The following is an 18,104-nucleotide window of genomic DNA, read 5'->3' on the forward strand; positions in this document are numbered from 1 at the left end:
AGAAGCTCACGCACCACAATGACGAGTAGCCCCAGCTCGCCTCAACTAGAGAAAGCCCACATGCAGCAACAAAGATCCAATGCAGCCAAAAAAAAAAAAAAGGTCAAAGCTATCTAGCAGTAACTCTAATACACTGCCTATTAAAAAAAAATACATCAGATTTTACACATCCTGATAAGATGTAGCAACTCAGAATTGACAAATGTCTTTGTGGTACATTAACACCATTTGACAAAAAAGAAATACATTTTCAAAAGGGGCAGAGAAGTGAAAACAAAAGCTCAGAGAAAGAAATGGCCAAGGGTTTGGGGGTTTCATTTAAGGCAAATGAAACCCCCAAATTTTAGTGTAAGGCTAAAACGCAGGCTGGAGCCAAGTAATGAGAGTTCTAAATGCCCTTCTGGGGAAGTTAGACTTTTCTATAGACAGCAGGAACCATCACTGTTTCCCAGCAAGTGTCAATAGGATTGAAAATGCAGAATAGAAACATTACTAAGGCATGGAGTATTCCTGAAAAAAGAGTAAGCAAAGGCTTGTGGGGCAAGAAGAATGAATTCCAAGGGATGGGAATAGAAGTCAAGGTCCTATAAGAACACAAGAAAGTACAAGGGTAACAGAACAAAATAAGGCGTTGATGTAGTAAGGATTAATCAGTGAAGTCAGTCTAGTAGGAGGTAAATGATGGTCAGGAAGTGGCAGTTCGGGAAAATAGCACGGTTGCAGGTAGAGGTGAAGGAGCAAATGACAAGGGAGACTGAAAATAAAAGAATGGCTATGTGGATGGCAAATAAACATATGAAAAGATACTCCACATCATATATAACCAGGGAAATGCAAATTAAAACAGTGACATACCACTACACACCTAATAGAATGGCCCAAATCCAGCACACTGATGACACCAAATGCTGACAAGGATGTAGAGCAACAGAAGCTCTCATTTATTGTTGGTGGGAAGGCAGAATGGTACAGCCACTTGTTAGACAGTTTGTTGGTTTCTTATAAAACTAAACAGACTCTTACCATGTGATCCAGTGACTGAGCTCCTTAATATTTACTCAAAGGAGTTGAAAACTTAGTCACACAAAAACCTGCACACAGATGTTTACTCCTAATTGCCAAAACTTGGAAGCAACAAAGGTGTCCTTCAGTAGATGAATGGATAAATAAACTGTGTATGTAGATCCAGACAATGGAATATTACTCCTCACTAAAAAGAAATGAGCTATCAAGCCATGAAAAGACATGGAGGAACCTTAAATGCTTATTAGTAAGTAGAAGAACATAACAAGAAAGGGCTACATACTGTATAATTTCAACTATATGATATTCTGGAAAAGGTTAAACTATGAAGACAATAAAAAACTCAGTGGTTGCCAGGGTTTGTGAGGTTGGGAGAAACGAATAGGTGGAACACAGAGGATTTTTAGTGAAAATACTCTGTATGACACTTAGAATGATAGATGCATGTCATCACACATTTGTCCAAACCCATTTCTACAATATCAGAAGTGAACTATGGACTTTGGGTGAAAATGATGGGTCAATGCAGGTTCATTGACTGTTAACACATGTACCACGCTGGTGGCGATATTGACGATGGGGGAGGCTATGCACGTGTGGGGGCAGGGGGTATACGGGAAATCTCTGTACCTTCTGTTCAATTTTGCTGTAAACCTAAAATTACTCTAAAAATTAATCTTGAATAAATTTTTAAAAATCCAAGACAGGAAGTGGAGGTGATCAAGTATGCAGATGTAACATAATCATAAAAGGGATGATGGGGAACCAAGAGATGGAGGAAGGTAAAAAGAGATGTTGAGGTAGCGGAGAAAATTCACTAATTTATTCAACAAACATGTACCAAGCACCTACCCAATCGCAGGTACCACGATGCAGAAATTCACAATGGATGACCGATGACTGTGAAGGGGTCATTTGAGGAGCATGAAGGAGAGTGATATTAGGAACCAAGGAGAATGGAGTTGGCTTGGATCAATTGCTATGTGGAAGGTGATAGGTCATCAAATAGTGATAATTCGGTGTATCCAGTAACATTAAGATCCCAGCTGATGTTACAGCATGAATAAGAAATGGAATTAACTGGTGGGGTTATATGACATGATACATCAACCTTAGAAAACTATGAAGCACTTAAAGGGAGAAATTAATTTTTCCCAAATATGGAGGACTGATGAAAAATATCTTTAGAAGATGTGAAGGGTATCAGTAAGTCCAGGATATTCAAATGAATACGTAAAAACGGTTATCCATTGGGTCCATCCTGGTCAGAAAGAACCAAATAAAGAAAGAGGATAACGGACTAAAAGCCTGAATTGGGGAGGTGATTATTATGAGGGAAGGGTGAAATCAGTAGGACATAATTAGTGTTGTAGGTCTAAGATCAGAAAATCATATTTAGAGAGTACTGTTGAATCTGGAAACCGTGTAGGTGCAGCATTTCTTAGTGATGGTGATGCCAGAGTTCAATGGAAGACTGTTGCAGACAGCAGAAATGGCACCTAAATGAAGGTGACTATGAAAAGCCAGCTACGTTTCAACTGAATGTCAATTTGAACAGTGATATAACTGAAAACAGAAATAGGCAAGGTGACCATATGGCCTGGTTTTGTCTAAGTCCTTTAGTTAAGACTGTGGTCCTAGTATCAAACTTGGTTTGAATAACAAACTGTGTAGTTGCCCGAGTAATAGGTAATGCAATAAGTCAAAAGAAAAAAAAAAGTGTTAAAAAACAGTATACTAGTGTCCTACAGTTTGGTGATTGTAACAAAGAAGGCATATAGTAGTCGCATAACCAGAGACATGGGTATAAAAGAAGGTACAGTTACTGACTGATGGTAATAAATAAGTGAGGGAATTGAGGCCAGAATGGGAAGCCGTGTGGGTCTCTTTCCAGGAATGGTGAGACAGGGTGTAGGAAAAGAAAGGGCCACTGAGAACGATTTCATAAGATATGATGTTAGTAATGCTTTCAATTAGGTCAGTAAGTTGGAAGGAGTGTAGGAGGAAAAGATCAAGACACATTGAAATCTATTCCCAATAAAAGGTAGGTTTTAAAAGACACAAAAGATATGTGAATTGGGGAGAAGGGCCTGACAAAAGTCTGTCACTCTCAGGTAAAGCACAAATACCCATTTTTAATTATAAAAGTCCCTCGTATATAGATCATCATGAATGGCCGGTAACTCACCTTGATACAGGGTTATTACACAGCTAGCTCCATACGATTTTAACAGCAGTCATGGAACTTGGTTTACTCACCATTATTTGGGTTGTTTACTAAGTATGGAGTCAATTCAGTAACAAGTGATCAAGTATCCAACAGACCGGAATAAAGAAAATGGCTGAACAACCTCAAATTTCCTCTTTAATACTGACTGCATTGACATCATATAGTAAGAGCCCCGGTAACAAGACAAAAATCATTTCAAGAAGTCACCCTTAAACGTTCAAATCCACATATGACTGACGAATAATATGAAAAAGCTATAAAAATAATAATAAGTAAGCAACTCCAACTTTTAGACAAAGTGGCAATGAAATCCAAACCAATGGACATTTCTACACGTGGCACGTGGAACACAGGTGAGGGGACCAGCCATGGACCAGAATGCAATGCTCAGAAGATTTCCCACTGGCCAGTCCTGCTCTCACTGACGTTTCCTGCCACGGCAGAAGAAGAATTTATACTATTTAACTTTCATCTCTTAGAAACATAAAGAAATATTGTAAACATACAGTTAACTTTTGCCCGATCTTTAGAATTTGTTTGTTTAGCTTTCTGTTTGCTACATTAAACTCAATTTTTCTAAACCGCGTACAGAAGAAACACAAAAGAGCTTAACAAACAATAAGAGACTCGTGATAATATTGGGCAAGAGCCACCAGAGAAGCCTGCATTATTAACTGATAAGAAATGAAGGGCTTCCCTGGTGGCGCAGTGGTTGAGAGTCCGCCTGCCAATGCAGGAGACACGGGTTCGTGCCCTGGTCCGGGAAGATCCCACATGCCGCGGAGCAACTAAGCCCGTGAGCCATGGCCGCTGAGCCTGTGCGTCCGGAGCCTGTGCTCCGCAACGGGAGAGGCCACAACAGTGAGAGGCCCGCATACCGCAAAAAAAAAAAAAAAAGAAAAAGAAATGAAAACTAGGGTACCTCAGGGTACAAAGATTCTTATATATTTGTAAAATATTATACTTCTGTAAAATTGTTTTTAAAATTCTACAAAATGTTATTAAAAATCTGTGCGTGACTATATAAAAATCAGAACACTTTATATTAATTATTATAAGTCTTACAATTCATATTTAATGTTTTATTTGGAAATCTGTAACACTAGGGAACATCTGAGAAAATACAGAAGGAAAAAGTGAAGTGATATGTCATCATCACCTTTAGGGGATGAAGACAGGATGAAACTGATGGCTGAACCAGGTGGCCTTTCTAACCAAAAGTTGCTGATTTTATAATTTTATGATCTGAATATAAATGTTTGCCTTTAATTAAAAAAAAAAAAGACTCTATAAGTTATGGGATTAAGATTCCAAAGAAAAAGAGGTGAAAATATATTTCTTAAAAATCACAAAACCAGACAAAGAACTTTTTCTTTTAACATCTTTATTGGAGTATAATTGCTTTACTATGGTGTGATAGTTTCTGCTTTATAACAAAGTGAATCAGCTATACGTATACAAATATCCCCATATCTCTTCCCTCGTGTCTACCTCCCACCCTCGTATCCCACCCCTCTAGGTGGACACAAAGCACCTGTGCTATGTGGCTGCTTCCCACTAGCTATCTATTTTATATTTGGTTGTGTATATATGTCCATGACACTCTCTCACTTCGTCCCAGCTTAACTTTCCCCCTCCCCGTGTCCTCAAGTGAATTCTCCACATCTGTGTCTTTATTCCTGTCCTGTCCCTAGGTTCTTCAGAACCTTTTTTTTTTTTTTTAGATTCCATATATATTTGTGTGAGCATATGGTATTTGTTTTTCTCTTTCTGACTTACTTCATGCTGTATGACAGACTCTAGGTCCATCCACCTCACTACAAATAACTGAATTTCGTTTCTTTTTATGGCTGAGTAATATTCCATTGTATATATGTGCCACACCTTCTTTATCCATTCATCTGTTGGTGGACACTTAGGTTGCTTCCATGTCCTGGCTATTGTAAATAGAGTGCAATAAACACTGTGGTACATGACTCTTTTTGAATTATGGTTTTCTCAGGATATATGCCCAGTAGTGGGATTGCTGGGTCGTATGGTGGTTCTATTTCTAGTTTTTTAAGGAACCTCCATACCGTTCTCCATAGTGGCTGTATCAATTTACATTCCCACCAACAGTGCAGGAGAGTTCCCTTTTCTCCACACCCTCTCCAGCATTTACTGTTTGTAGATATTTTGATGATGGCCATTCTGACCGGTGTGAGATGATATCTCATTGTAGTTTTGACTTGGATTTCTCTAATGATTAATGATGCTGAGCATTCTTTCATGTGTTTGTTGGCAATCTGTATATCTTCTTTGGAAGAATGTCTAAGTCTTCTGCCCATTTTTGGACTGGGCTGTTTGTCTTTTTGATATTGAGCTGCATGAGCTGCATGTAAATTTTGGAGATTAATCCTTTGTCAGTTGCTTCGTTTGCAAATATTTTCTTCCATTCTGAGGGTTGTCTTTTCATCTTATTTATGGTTTCCTTTCCTGTGCAAAAGCTTTTAAGTTTCATTAGGTCCCACTAGTTTATTTTTGGTTTTATTTCTATTTCTCTAGGAGGTGGGTCAAAAAGGATCTTGCTGTGATTTATGTCAGAGTGCTCTGCCTATGTTTTCCTCTAAGAGTTTTATAGTGTCTGGCCTTATATTTAGGTCTTTCATCCATTTTGAGTTTATTTTTGTGTATGGTGTTAGGGATTGTTCTACTTTCATCCTTTTACACGTAGCTGTCTAGTTTTCCCAGCACCACTTATTGAAGAGACTGTCTTTTCTCCATTGTATATTCTTGCCTCCTTTATCAAAAATAAGGTGACCATATGTGAGTGGGTTAAATTCAAGGCTTTCTATCCTGTTCCATTGATCTATATTTCTGTTTTTGTGCCAGTACCATACTATCTTGATTACTGTAGCTTTGTAGTAGAGTCTGAAGTCAGGGAGCCTGATTCCTCCAGCTCTGCTTTTCTTTCTCAAGATTGCTTAGGCTATTCGGGGTCACTTGTGTTTCCATACAAATTTTGAAATTTTTTGTTCTAGCTCTCTGAAAAATGTGATTAGTAGTTTGATAGGGCTTGCACTGAATCAGTAGATTGCTTTGGGTAGTAGAGTCATTTTCACAATGTTGATTCCTCCAATCCAAGAAAATGGTACAACTCTCCCTCCGTTTGTATCATTTGTAATTTCTTTCATGAGTGTCTTATACTTTTCTGCATACAGGTCTTTTGTACTCTTAGGTAGGTTTTTTCCTAGGTATTTTATCCTTTTTGTTGCAATGGTAAATGGGAGTGTTTCCTTAATTTCTCTTTCAGATTTCTCATCATTAGTGTACAGGAATGCAAGAGATTTCTGTGCATTAATTTTGTATCTTGCTACTCTACCAAATTCATTGATTAGCTCTAGTAGTTTTCTGGTAGCATCTTTAGAATACTCTATGTATAGTAACAGAGACAGTTTTACTTCTTCTTTTCCGATTTGGATTTCTCTTATTTCTTTTTCTCTCTGATCGCTGTGGCTACAATTTCCAAAACTGTTGAATTACAGTGGTGAGAGTGGGCAACCTAGTCTTGTTCTTGATCTTAGTGCAAATGGTTTCAGTTTTTCACCATTAAGAAGGATGGGTTTGTCATATATGGCCTTTATTATGTTGAGGTAAGTTCCCTCTATGCATACGTTCTGGAGGGTTTTTATCATAAATGGCTGTTCAAATTTTGTCTAAAGCTTTTTCTGGAGCTATTGAGATGATCATATGGTTTTTCTCCTTCAGTTAGTTAATATGGTTTATCACATTGATTGATTTATGTATATTGAAGAATACTTGCATTCCTGGGATAAACCCCACGTGATCATGATATATGATCATTTTAATGTGCTTTTGGATTCTATTTGCTAGTATTTTGTTGAGGATTTTTTCATCTATGTTCATCACAGATACTGGCCTGTAGTTTTCTTTTTTTGTGACATCTTTGTCTGGTTTTGGTATCAGGGTGATGGTGGCCTCATAGAATGAGTTTGGGAGTGTTCCTCTGATATGTTTTGGAAGAGTTTGAGAAGGATAGGTGTTAGCTCTTCTTTAAATGTTTGATAGAATTCGCCTGTGAAGCCATCTGGTCCTGGTCTTTTGTTTGCTGGAAGATTTTTTTTTTTTTTTAACATCTTTATTGGAGTATAATTGTTTTACAATAGTGTGTTAGTTTTTCCTTTACAACAAACTGAATCAGTTATACATATAAATATGTTCCCATATCTCTTCCCTCTTGCATCACCCTATCTCCCACCCTCCCTATCCCACCCCTCTAGGTGGTCACAAAGCACAGAGGTGATCTCCCTGTGCTATGCAGCAGCTTCCCACTAGCTATCTAATTTACATTTGATAGTGTATATATGTCCCTGCCACTCTCTCACTTCGTCACATCCCACCCTTCCCCCTCCCCATATCCTCAAGTCCATGCTCGAGTAAGTCTGTGTTTTATTCCCGTCCTACCACTAATCTCTTCATGACATTTTTTTCCCTTAGAGTCCATATATATGTGTTAGCATACGGTATTTGTTTTTCTCCTTTTGACTTACTTCACTCTGTATGACAGACTCCAGGTCCATCCACCTCATTATAAATAACTCAGTTTCATTCCTTTTTATGGCTGAGTAATATTCCATTGTATATATGTGCCACATCTTCTTTATCCATTCATCTGTTGATGGACACTTAGGTTACTTCCATGTCCTGGCTATTGTAAATAGAGCTGCAATGAACATTTTGGTACATGAGTCTTTCTGAATTATGGTTTTCTCAGGGTATATGCCCAGTAGTGGGATTGCTGGGTCGTATGGTAGTTCTATTTGTAGTTTTTTAAGGAACCTCCATACTGTTCTCCATAGCGGCTGTATCAATTTACATTCCCACCAGCAGTGCAAGAGGGTTCCCTTTTCTCCACACCCTCTCCAGCATTTATTGTTTCTAGAGTTTTTGATGATGGCCAATCTGACCGGTGTGAGATGATATCTCATTGTAGTTTTGATTTGCATTTCTCTAATGATTAATGAGGTTGAGCATTCTTTCATGTGTTTGTTAGCAATCTGTATATCTTCTTTGGAGAAATGTCTATTTAGTTCTTCTGCCCATTTTTGGATTGGGTTGTTTGTTTTTTTGTTATTGAGCTGCATGAGTTGCTTATAAATTTTGGAAATTAATCCTTTGTCAGTTGCTTCATTTGCAAATATTTTCTCCCATTCTGAGGGTTGTCTTTTGGTCTTGTTTATGGTATCCTTTGCTGTGCAAAAGCTTTTAAGTTTCATTAGGTCCCATTTGTTTATTTGTGTTTTTATTTCCATTTCTCTAGGAGATGGGTCAAAAAGGATCTTGCTGTGATTTATGTCGTATAGTGTTCTGCCTATGTTTTCCTCTAAGAGTTTGATAGTGTCTGGCCTTACATTTAGGTCTTTAACCCATTTTGAGTTTATTTTTGTGTGTGGTGTTAGGGATTGTTCTAATTTCATACTTTTACATGTAGCTGTCCAGTTTTCCCAGCACCACTTATTGAAGAGGCTGTCTTTTCTCTCCACTGTATATCCTTCCCTCCTTTATCAAAGATAAGGTGACCATATGTGTGTGGGTTTATCTCTGGGCTCTCTATCCTGTTCCATTGATCTATATTTCTGTTTTTGTGCCAGTACCATATTGTCTTGATTACTGTAGCCTTGTAGTAGAGTCTGAAGTCAGGGAGCCTAATTCCTCCAGCTCCATTTCTCGTTCTCAAGATTGCTTTGGCTATTCAGGGTCTTTTGTGTTTCCATACAAATTGTGAAATTTTTTGTTCTAGTTCTGTAAAAAATTGTTGGAAGATTTTTAATCACAGTCTCAATTTCAGTGTTTGTGATTGGTCTGTTTACATGTTCTATTTCTTCCTGGTTCAGTCTTGGAAAGTTGTGCTTTTCTAAGAATTTGTCCACTTCCTTCAGGTTGTCCATTTTATTGGCATAGAGCTGCTTGTAGTAATCTCTCATGATCATTTGTATTTCTGCAGGGTCCATTGTTACTTCTCCTTTTTCATTTCTAATTCTATTGATTTAAGTCTTCTCTCTTTTTTTTTGATGAGTCTGGCTAATGGTTTATCAATTTTGTTTATCTTCTGAAAGAACCAGATTTTAGTTTTATTGATCTTTGCTATCATTACTTCATTTATTTCTGAGCTGATCTTCATGATTTCTTTCCTTCTGGTAACTCTGGGTTTTTTTGTTCTTCTTTCTCCAGTTGCTTTAGGTGTAAGGTTAGGTTGTTTATTGGAGATTTTTCTTGTTTCTTGAGGTAGGATTGTATCGCTACCAACTTCCCTCTTAGAACTGCTTTTGCTGCATCCCATAGGTTTTGGGTCATCATATTTTCATTGTCATTTGTCTCTAGGTATTTTTTGATTCCCTCTTTGATTTCTTCAGTGATCTCTTGGTTATTTAGCAGTGTATTGTTTAGCCTCCATGTGTTTCTATTTTTTACAGATTTTTTTCCTGTAACTGATATCTAGTCTCTCAGCATTGTGGTTGGAAAAGATACTTGATATGATTTCAATTTTCTTAAATTTACCAAGGCTTGATTTGTGACCCAAGATATGATCTAACCTGGAGAATGTTACATGAGCACTTGAGAATAAAGTGTATTCTGTTGTTTTTGGATGGAATGTTCTATAAATATCAATTAAGTCTATCTTGTGTAATGTATTATTTAAAGCCTGTGTGTCCTTATTTATTTTCATTTTGGATTGTCTGTCCATTGGTGAAAGTGGTGGATTATTTCCTTTCCCATATTAGAGAAGTTTTCAACGATAATCTCTCCAAGTATTTTCTCAGTCCCTTTCTTTTTCTCTTCTTCTTGTGGGACACCTATAATTTGAATATTGGCGCGTTTAATGTTGTCCCAGAGGTTTCTGAGACTGTCCTCAACTCTTTTCATTCTTTCTTCTTTATTCTGCTCTGCAGTAGTTATTTTCACTATTTTATCTCCAGGTCACTTATCCGTTTTCTGTCTCAGTTATTCTGCTACTGATTCCTTTTGTGTTGTTCATGATTGTTTGTTTGCTCTTTAGTTCTTCTAGGTCCTTGTTAAATGTTTCTTGTATTTTCTCCATTCTATTTCCAAGATTTTGGATCATATTTACTATCATTACTCTGAATTCTTTTTCAGGTAGGTTGCCTATTTCCTCTTCATTTTTTGGTCTGGTGGATTTTTACCTTGCTCCTTCATCTGCTATGTATTTCTCGGTCTTCTCATTTTGCTTAACTTATTATGTTTGGGGTCTTCTTTTTGCAGGCTGCAGGTTCGTAGTTCACGTTGTTTTTGGTGTCTGCCCCCAGTGTGTAAGGTTGATTCATTGGGTTGTGTTGACTTTCTGGTGGAGGGGACTGGTGCCTGTGTTCTGGTGTATGAGGCTGGATTGTGTCTTTCTGGCAGGCAGAATGGCATCTGGTGGTATGTTTTGGGGTGTCTGTGACCTTATTATGATTTTAGGCACCCTCTCTGATAATGGGTGGGGTTGTGTTCTGTCTTGCTAGTTGTTTGCCATAGGGTGTTGAGTACTGTAGCTTGCTGGTCATTGAGTGGAGCTGGGTCTTAGCATTGATATGGAGAGCTCTGAGAGAGGTTTCACTGTTTGATATTATGTGCAGCCGGGAGGTCTCTGGTTGACCAATGTCCTGAACTCACCTCTCCCACCTCAGAGGCTCGGGTCTGACACCCAGCCAAAGCACCAAGACCCTGTCAGTCACATGGCTCAGAAGAAAAGGGAGAAAAAGAATAAAGAAAGAAAGAAAAAAGTAAAATAAAGTTCTTAAAATAAAAAAAAATATATTAAAGATTAAAAAAACAGGTAAGAAAGAAGAGAGCAACCAAACTAAGAAACAAATCCACCAATGATAACAAGGGCTAAAAACTATACTTAAAAAAAAAAAAAGAAAATGGACAGACAGAATCCTAGAACTAATGGTAAAAGCAAAGCTGTACAGACAAAATCATACAAAAATACACACACATGCTTGCAAAAAGAGGAAAAGGAAAAAAATATATATATATAAAATAAAAAGGAAGAGGGCAACCAAATCAATAGACAAATCTACCAATGATAATAAGATCTAAATACTAAACTAAGATAAACATAAAACCAGAAACTAATTAGATACAGAAAGTAAATCCCATTTATAGTTGCTCCCAAAGTCCACTGCCTCAGTTTTGGGATGATTCGTTGTCTACTTAGGTATTCCACAGATGCAGGGTACATCAATTTGATTGTGGAGATTTAATCCACTGCTCCTGAGGCTGCTGGGAGAGATTTCCCTTTCTCTTCTTTGTTCGCACATCTCCTGGGGTTCAGCTTTGGATTTGGCTCTGCCTCTGTGTGTAGGTCACGTGAGGGCATCTGTTCTCCACCCAGACAGGATGGGGTTACAGGAACAGCTGATTAGTGGGTCTGACTCACTCAGGCCGGGGGGAGGGAGGGGTACAGAATGTGGGGCGAGCCTGCAGTGGCAGAGGCTGGCATGATGTTGCGCCAGCCTGAGGCGCACCATGTGTTCTCCCGGGGAAGTTGTCCCTGTATCCTGGGACCCTGGCAGTGGCGGGCTGCACAGGCTCCCGGGAGGGGCGGTGTGGAGAGTGACCTGTGCTCGCACAGAGGCTTCTTGGTGGCTTCAGCAGCAGCCTTAGTGTCTCATGCCCGTCTCTGGGGTCTGCGCCCGTCTGTGGAGCTCGTTTAGGCGGTGCTCTGAATCCCCTCTCACCGCGCACTCCAAAACAATGGTCTCTTGCCTCTTAGGCAGTTCCAGTCTTTTTCCTGGGCTCCCTCCTGGCTAGCTGTGGCGCGCTATCCCCCTGCAGGCTGTGTTCACAAAGCCAACCCCAGTCCTCTCCCTGGGATCTGACCTCCGAAGCCCAAGCCTCAGCTCCCAGCTCCTACCTGCCCAGGCGCCTGGGCAGACAAGCGTCTCTGGCTGGTGAGTGCTGGTCAGCACTGATTGTCTGTGCAGGAATCTCTCTGCTTTGCCCTCTGCACCCCCGTTGTTGCGCCCTCCTCCGTGGCTCTGAAGCCTCCCCCACTCCGCCACCCGCAGTCTCCGCCCATGAAGGGGCTTCCTAGTGTGTGGAAACGTTTCCTCCTTCACAGCTCCCTCCCACTGGTGCAGGTCCTGTCCCTATTCTTTTGTCTCTGTTTTTTCTTTTTTTCTTTTGCCCTACCCAGGTACATGGGGAGTTTCTTGCCTTTTGGGAGGTCTCAGGTCTTGTGCCAGCATTCAGTAGGTGTTCTCTAGGAGTTGTTCCACATGTAGATGTATTTCTGATGTATTTGTGGGGAGGAAGGTGATCTCTACGTCTTACTCCTCTGCCATCTTGAAGGTCCCTCCCAGTTAAAGAACTTTAGCAAATGTTTAAGTTTGCCTCTGAGTTCATTTATATAGGAAAAGATGACAAAACACAAAAACCTCACAAAAACAAAAAACAAAAACCCACAATAACAGAAACAAAACAAAACCTTTCTTAACAAAATTCAGATTTAGCTAATGAGTGATGAAATGATCCCTAAATACCCCCTGCAAATTTCTAAATTACAGACCAAAACAAAATGCCATGTCACTCACCCAGATCTCAATTCTCTGTAGTACTACCAGTGACCTATTATAATATCAGTGGAATTTTGAACCCAACTCTTGAGATTAAAGTAAAATAGTTAAAATTATCTCAGTGATGGCTGATCAACTATACTAAAATTAAATGGCAGGCCATAACCAGAACAGAACCTCATGGTTAGATTTTTTTCCATCAGAACAAAATCTGATAGGAGTGGGCAGAGATTATTTAAATGAGAAACAGAAAGAGAGATAGATTTATAGAAGAAACAAAACCATATGCTAGATGTTCTGGCACCTACAAAAGAACTAACATAAAGGCTACCTTACCTCCCATCTGCATAGTCTGTATCTGCTCCACCCCACCAGACGTCCGAGTCATCCTCCTCTGCATCTGCTGCATCAATATTGTCACTTTCGTCGGCCAGTGGGCAACAAACAAACTCCACCCCTCTGAACTTGTCAATTCCACAGGGCAGCAGCATGCCATAGTCATGCAAGTTGGTACTCTTCTCACTACAGGTCTACAAAAAGTAAGGAGAAAACAGTGAGAGTATTGCAATAGATGTGCTTCATTGTAAGAAAATCTCAATTATGACAACACACAGGCCCAGTGTTTCAAGAATGAATTTCACAATGGAAAGAATCATTTGCTTTATTTTTTTTTGAAAATGTTGGGGGTAGGAGTTTATTAATTAATTTATTTATTTTTGCTGTGTTGGGTCTTCGTTTCTGTGCGAGGGCTTTCTCTAATTGTGGCAAGTGGGGGCCACTCGTCATTGTGGTGCGCGGGCCTCTCACTATCGCGGCCTCTCTTGTTGCAGAGCACAGGCTCCAGACACGCAGGCTCAGTAGTTGTGGCTCACGGGCCTAGTTGCTCCGTGGCATGTGGGATCCTCCCAGACCAGGGCTCAAACCCGTGTCCCCTGCATTAGCAGGCAGACTCTCAACCACTGCGCCACGAGGGAAGCCCCTCATTTGCTTTTTGAGGGGATTTATAACAGAGTGTCTTCAGCACAGGCTTTTTTGGTATGCTTAATTTTTAACTTTGTTACTTATTTAATAAGGATATGTTGTTATACTATAGAAATTAATTAAAAATAAGAATAGAAACTAATTGGGAGCTAAGATGTAGAAGAGGCTGCACTGTGAATAGTTATTAGAGAATCAGTGCTTTCTGGCTTCATTAGCATATCAGGAAGTAGTGATAGTTTCACATATATCCCCCCAACTCACTTCTTCCTCCTGGGAAGAGAAGAAATTATCCTCTGCTATGAATCAGAAGTTAAAGTCAGTAGAGTTTTCTCCTTCAATATCCTTTTGCTTTCCTGGGATTGGCTAAATTCTCACACATTTACATTAACATAAAGCTTTGAAAGCATCCAGCGGTGACAGAGGATAATTCAACACACATAGGTAAACAATGAAATTTTACAGAGTGTATTTTGATCTCATAGGAATTAGAGTCATTTTGTTTCTTAGCAATGAAAAACAAATTTTTTTAAACTCAAGAAGAAATGAAAAATGAGGTTATCAGATGGGTACTGGGTTTTAAATTACCTAGTTGGCAAAATTAATGCTGGATCTCAAGTGGTATTTCCTGCCTAACAGCGTTAAGGCTATGATGCAATGTTTAAATGAAGGTAGATCAGGGTTTCTCAACCTCAGTATCACTGACATTTTGGACCAGATCATTCTTCAGGGCAAGGGGAGAGGAAAAGCAGTCCTGTTCACTGAAGAATGTTTAGCAGAAGCTCCGGCCTCTGGCCACCAATGACAGTAGTACCACCCCTTAAGCCAATAATGTCTCCAGACATTGGCTCATGTTTCTGGGAAGGGATGTGGAGTAAAACTGACCCCATTCGAGAACCACTGAGCTACATAAAGTAGGCTACTTCTAGGAGACTGATCGATTACAAACAAACTATACACATTTACTAGAAAAACCTCATAATGTATCAAAGGGACAAAGCAGTTTTGAAGGTAGTAATATCAAAAAGTGACATTTGGGGCTTCCCTGGTGGCGCAGTGGTTGAGAATCCGCCTGCGGATGCAGGAGACACGGGTTCGTGCCCTGGTCCGGGAAGATCCCACATGCCGCGGAGCAGCTAAGCCCGTGAGCCATGGCCGCGGAGCCTGTGCTCCGCAACGGGAGAGGCCACAACAGTGAGAGGCCCGCATACCGCAAAAAAAAAAAAAAAAAAAAAAGTGACATTTGGGGAATTCCCTGGTGGTCCAGTGGTTAGGACTCTGCGCTTCCACTGCTGAGGGCCCGGGTTTGATTCCTGGTGGGGGAACTAAAATCCCCCCAGCCACGTGGCACGCCCCCCCCCCAACGGTGTCATTGTATGCTAATTTTTTTAATGTCTCTTATCAGCTTTGCCAAAAGCAGGGGTTAGCAAAGCTTAGAATTGGTGCCATAGACTCATCTACTATGGATCAATGAAGGTGGGAGCATGGCATGGTGAACACAAAATTGGGTGGCACCACTTAGAAACTGAGATTTCTAACTGGAGCTTTCAGGTTGGTACAGGACAAGCTATTGTTCTACCACTGTATTCCCAAACAGATAATAGAGAAAAAGATTAAATTATAAAAACTTGGTATATGACAAAAGAAAACAAGAGTTAAATTTTAAAAAAAATTTTAAAGGTATGTTTTAAGGTTTATAGGGAGTATAAAATTGTAGTTTCTAAATTATGAAACATGGCATAGACATAAATCTAAATATAAAATACTCATGGATGTTTTTTCAATAATAATAACTTATTTATCAACACAGCTATTGCCTCAAGATAGCCTCTTAAAATATTCATGAAGTCTCTTATTTTTACCAATAATAATTTAAAAAACATATTTATCAAGACAACTGTTGCCTCCAAATACCCTCTGAAATGTCACTGTGCATAGTTCCTAGGAAATCTTCACTTTAAAAGTAGAAACAATGAATGGGTTGGTACCTCTTTGGCAACGGTGTGCCAGTGAAGGTGGGTTTCACAAACATCCATCCTCTCTTGGTGTAAGAATTTGCACTTGTCGGGAACGAGGAGGGCATCGCTTACAAACTCACCAACTGCAAGAAAGGAAAACAGCTTCATGTCATCCCGTCTGCATCCCAAGGGTCTTATCCCAGTGACAGTAACAAGGAAAGACGGGCTGAAAGAACTTCAGAGAGGTTACACAGCTTTTAGAATGATGAAGTAATCAATCCAGGAAAGACTAGTACCTTTAGAATGTTGAGTCCTGCTTCCTTAAACAGGCAAGTTCCTTGCCACATTACCTTGATGGTTAAAATACTTCCTACATGTCTTAAGTGAAATTTTAACTTAACTAGTATGAAACTCTGACTGCAAATTAATCATACAAAAAATTGCCATTCAATTGCAACAAGGATTAAAAAACGACAGATTGACACTGCCTAGGCAATCACTGAGAAGAATCAAAATAAATAATTGTCCACTCCTCTTTCTTGGACATTCTAATCTCTTTGTAAGTTAATAGAAAATTTAGCATTTTTCTACTTCCTAAACAAACAAAATCTCTATATACACATATGTGTATTATTATTATTTTTAATATATGCTTAGTGTTTTTATTTATTTTTTTTGATCATCAAGAAATTTAATTAAAGTAATGGTTACTTTTCAAGTGTATGGAATCACAGAGGAAAACAGAGAAATTCAACTAGATCTATAAAATTTCACTTCTTAAAAAAAATCTGAAGCAAATACACATATATGTATTATATGTTTATATACAATACACATATATACACAGAGTTTAATTTAATTAAATTATGAAAACTCCTTAGACTTTTGCTATATATATATATATATTACATTTTAAATTGTATATCATGCAAAGTATTTTTAGCATTGCTGGTACTTCAGATATAAAGATATTATTGATACATAAAGTCCTATAAGAATTCACATTCTCATAAGGGTGAAAGTTGGATAATTACAACATAATGTATAAGCTGTGGGCTTAATTTTTATTTGCTTTGTTCACTACAGTACCCCCAGCTTTCAGCGTAGATTGTGCACACAGGAGGCAATAAATGTCTTGATGAATGAAGAAATTAAATGCTGTAATACGGATAAAGTGATGGGCCAACATAGTGAACGCATCTGCTTGGCTGTGCTGGGAAAGACCTCAAAATAGAAATAACATTAGAGATGAGTCTAAATGGATGAGCAGGAGTGTGACCTGTAGCAAATGAATGGGAAGCTGCCAGATGTTAAGGACAGTGTCTATCTCGTTTAACACCCTATTCCCAATCCATGGTCCAGTGCTGGCAAACATGACCATATTGGATGGATGGATGGATGGTTGGAAGGGTGGCAAAAGGAAACCTTCTGTGCGAACAAAGAATAAAGGACAAAGCATATCTGTAGAAGAGGCAGAAGTTCACTGTGGCTGGAACACATGGTAAGTGGGAAAAAATGTCCAGAAATAAATAAGACTGGAGAAATATGGTGGACTCCAGTTTTAGAGTCTAAGGTTTTAGATGCCATTTTGGACGCAACATAGGCCAAAGGATATTTTAAACAAGAATGATGTGCTCAAGTTTGATTTTCAGGTAAACGCTTTAATCAAGTGAAGGATGGACTAGCGTTGTGAGACCATGAAAGCAGGGAGACCACTGTGTAAGGTCTGCACTCCTTCAAGCAAGACATGCAAGAAGAGATTTAAAGCAACGACTACAAGGGAGCGAGGAATACAAGTTGTCCACATATTAGCAAAGATAAGAACAATTTTTTTACTTTCATAGTCCATTACATGAAATTTTCTGAAATGCTACATAAAGAGATAAATGTCCTAAGAAGGGGAAGAAAAAAACCTTTTCATTCCCTTTATATAAAAGGGCTTGTGGGATCTTAGTTCTGACCAGGGATTGAACTCGGGCCCTTGGCAGTGAAAGTGCGGAGTCCTAACCACTGGACCACTGGGGAATTCCCTAAAAGGGTTCTTTAAAACTCTTTCTATAAAGGCGCTTAAATTTTAGTCTGTTTCTAGCTCAAACATGCACGTCTCATGATATTTACGTTGTTTTTTTTGTTTGTTTGTTTTTTGCGGTACACGGGCCTCTCATTGTCGTGGCCTCTCCCGTTGCGGAGCACAGGCTCCGGACGCGCAGGCTCAGCGGCCACGGCTCACGGGACCAGCCGCTCCGCGGCATGTGGGATCCTCCCGGACCGGAGCACGAACCCGTGTCCCCTGCATCGGCAGGCGGACTCTCAACCACTGCGCCACCAGGGAAA

At 39.4% G+C, this 18,104-nt stretch overlaps 1 protein-coding gene across 8 annotated transcripts in view; it reads right to left on the minus strand.

Moving 5' to 3' along the window:
* APP (amyloid beta precursor protein) overlaps window positions 1–18,104 on the minus strand; it is a 283,850-nt gene that overhangs the window by 155,043 nt on the left and 110,703 nt on the right. For all 8 annotated transcript variants that reach the window (XM_059065310.2, XM_059065309.2, XM_067034957.1 and 5 more), the window contains exons 4-5: window positions 15,801–15,913; window positions 13,171–13,364 (exon numbers count right to left, since the gene is read on the minus strand). In XM_059065310.2, the coding sequence (XP_058921293.1) occupies window positions 13,171–13,364; window positions 15,801–15,913 (307 nt within the window). The remainder of the gene's footprint in view (window positions 1–13,170; window positions 13,365–15,800; window positions 15,914–18,104) is intronic.

Source organism: Kogia breviceps, chromosome 5 (genome assembly GCF_026419965.1).
Source record: "Kogia breviceps isolate mKogBre1 chromosome 5, mKogBre1 haplotype 1, whole genome shotgun sequence".
Lineage (NCBI taxonomy): Eukaryota > Metazoa > Chordata > Mammalia > Artiodactyla > Physeteridae > Kogia > Kogia breviceps.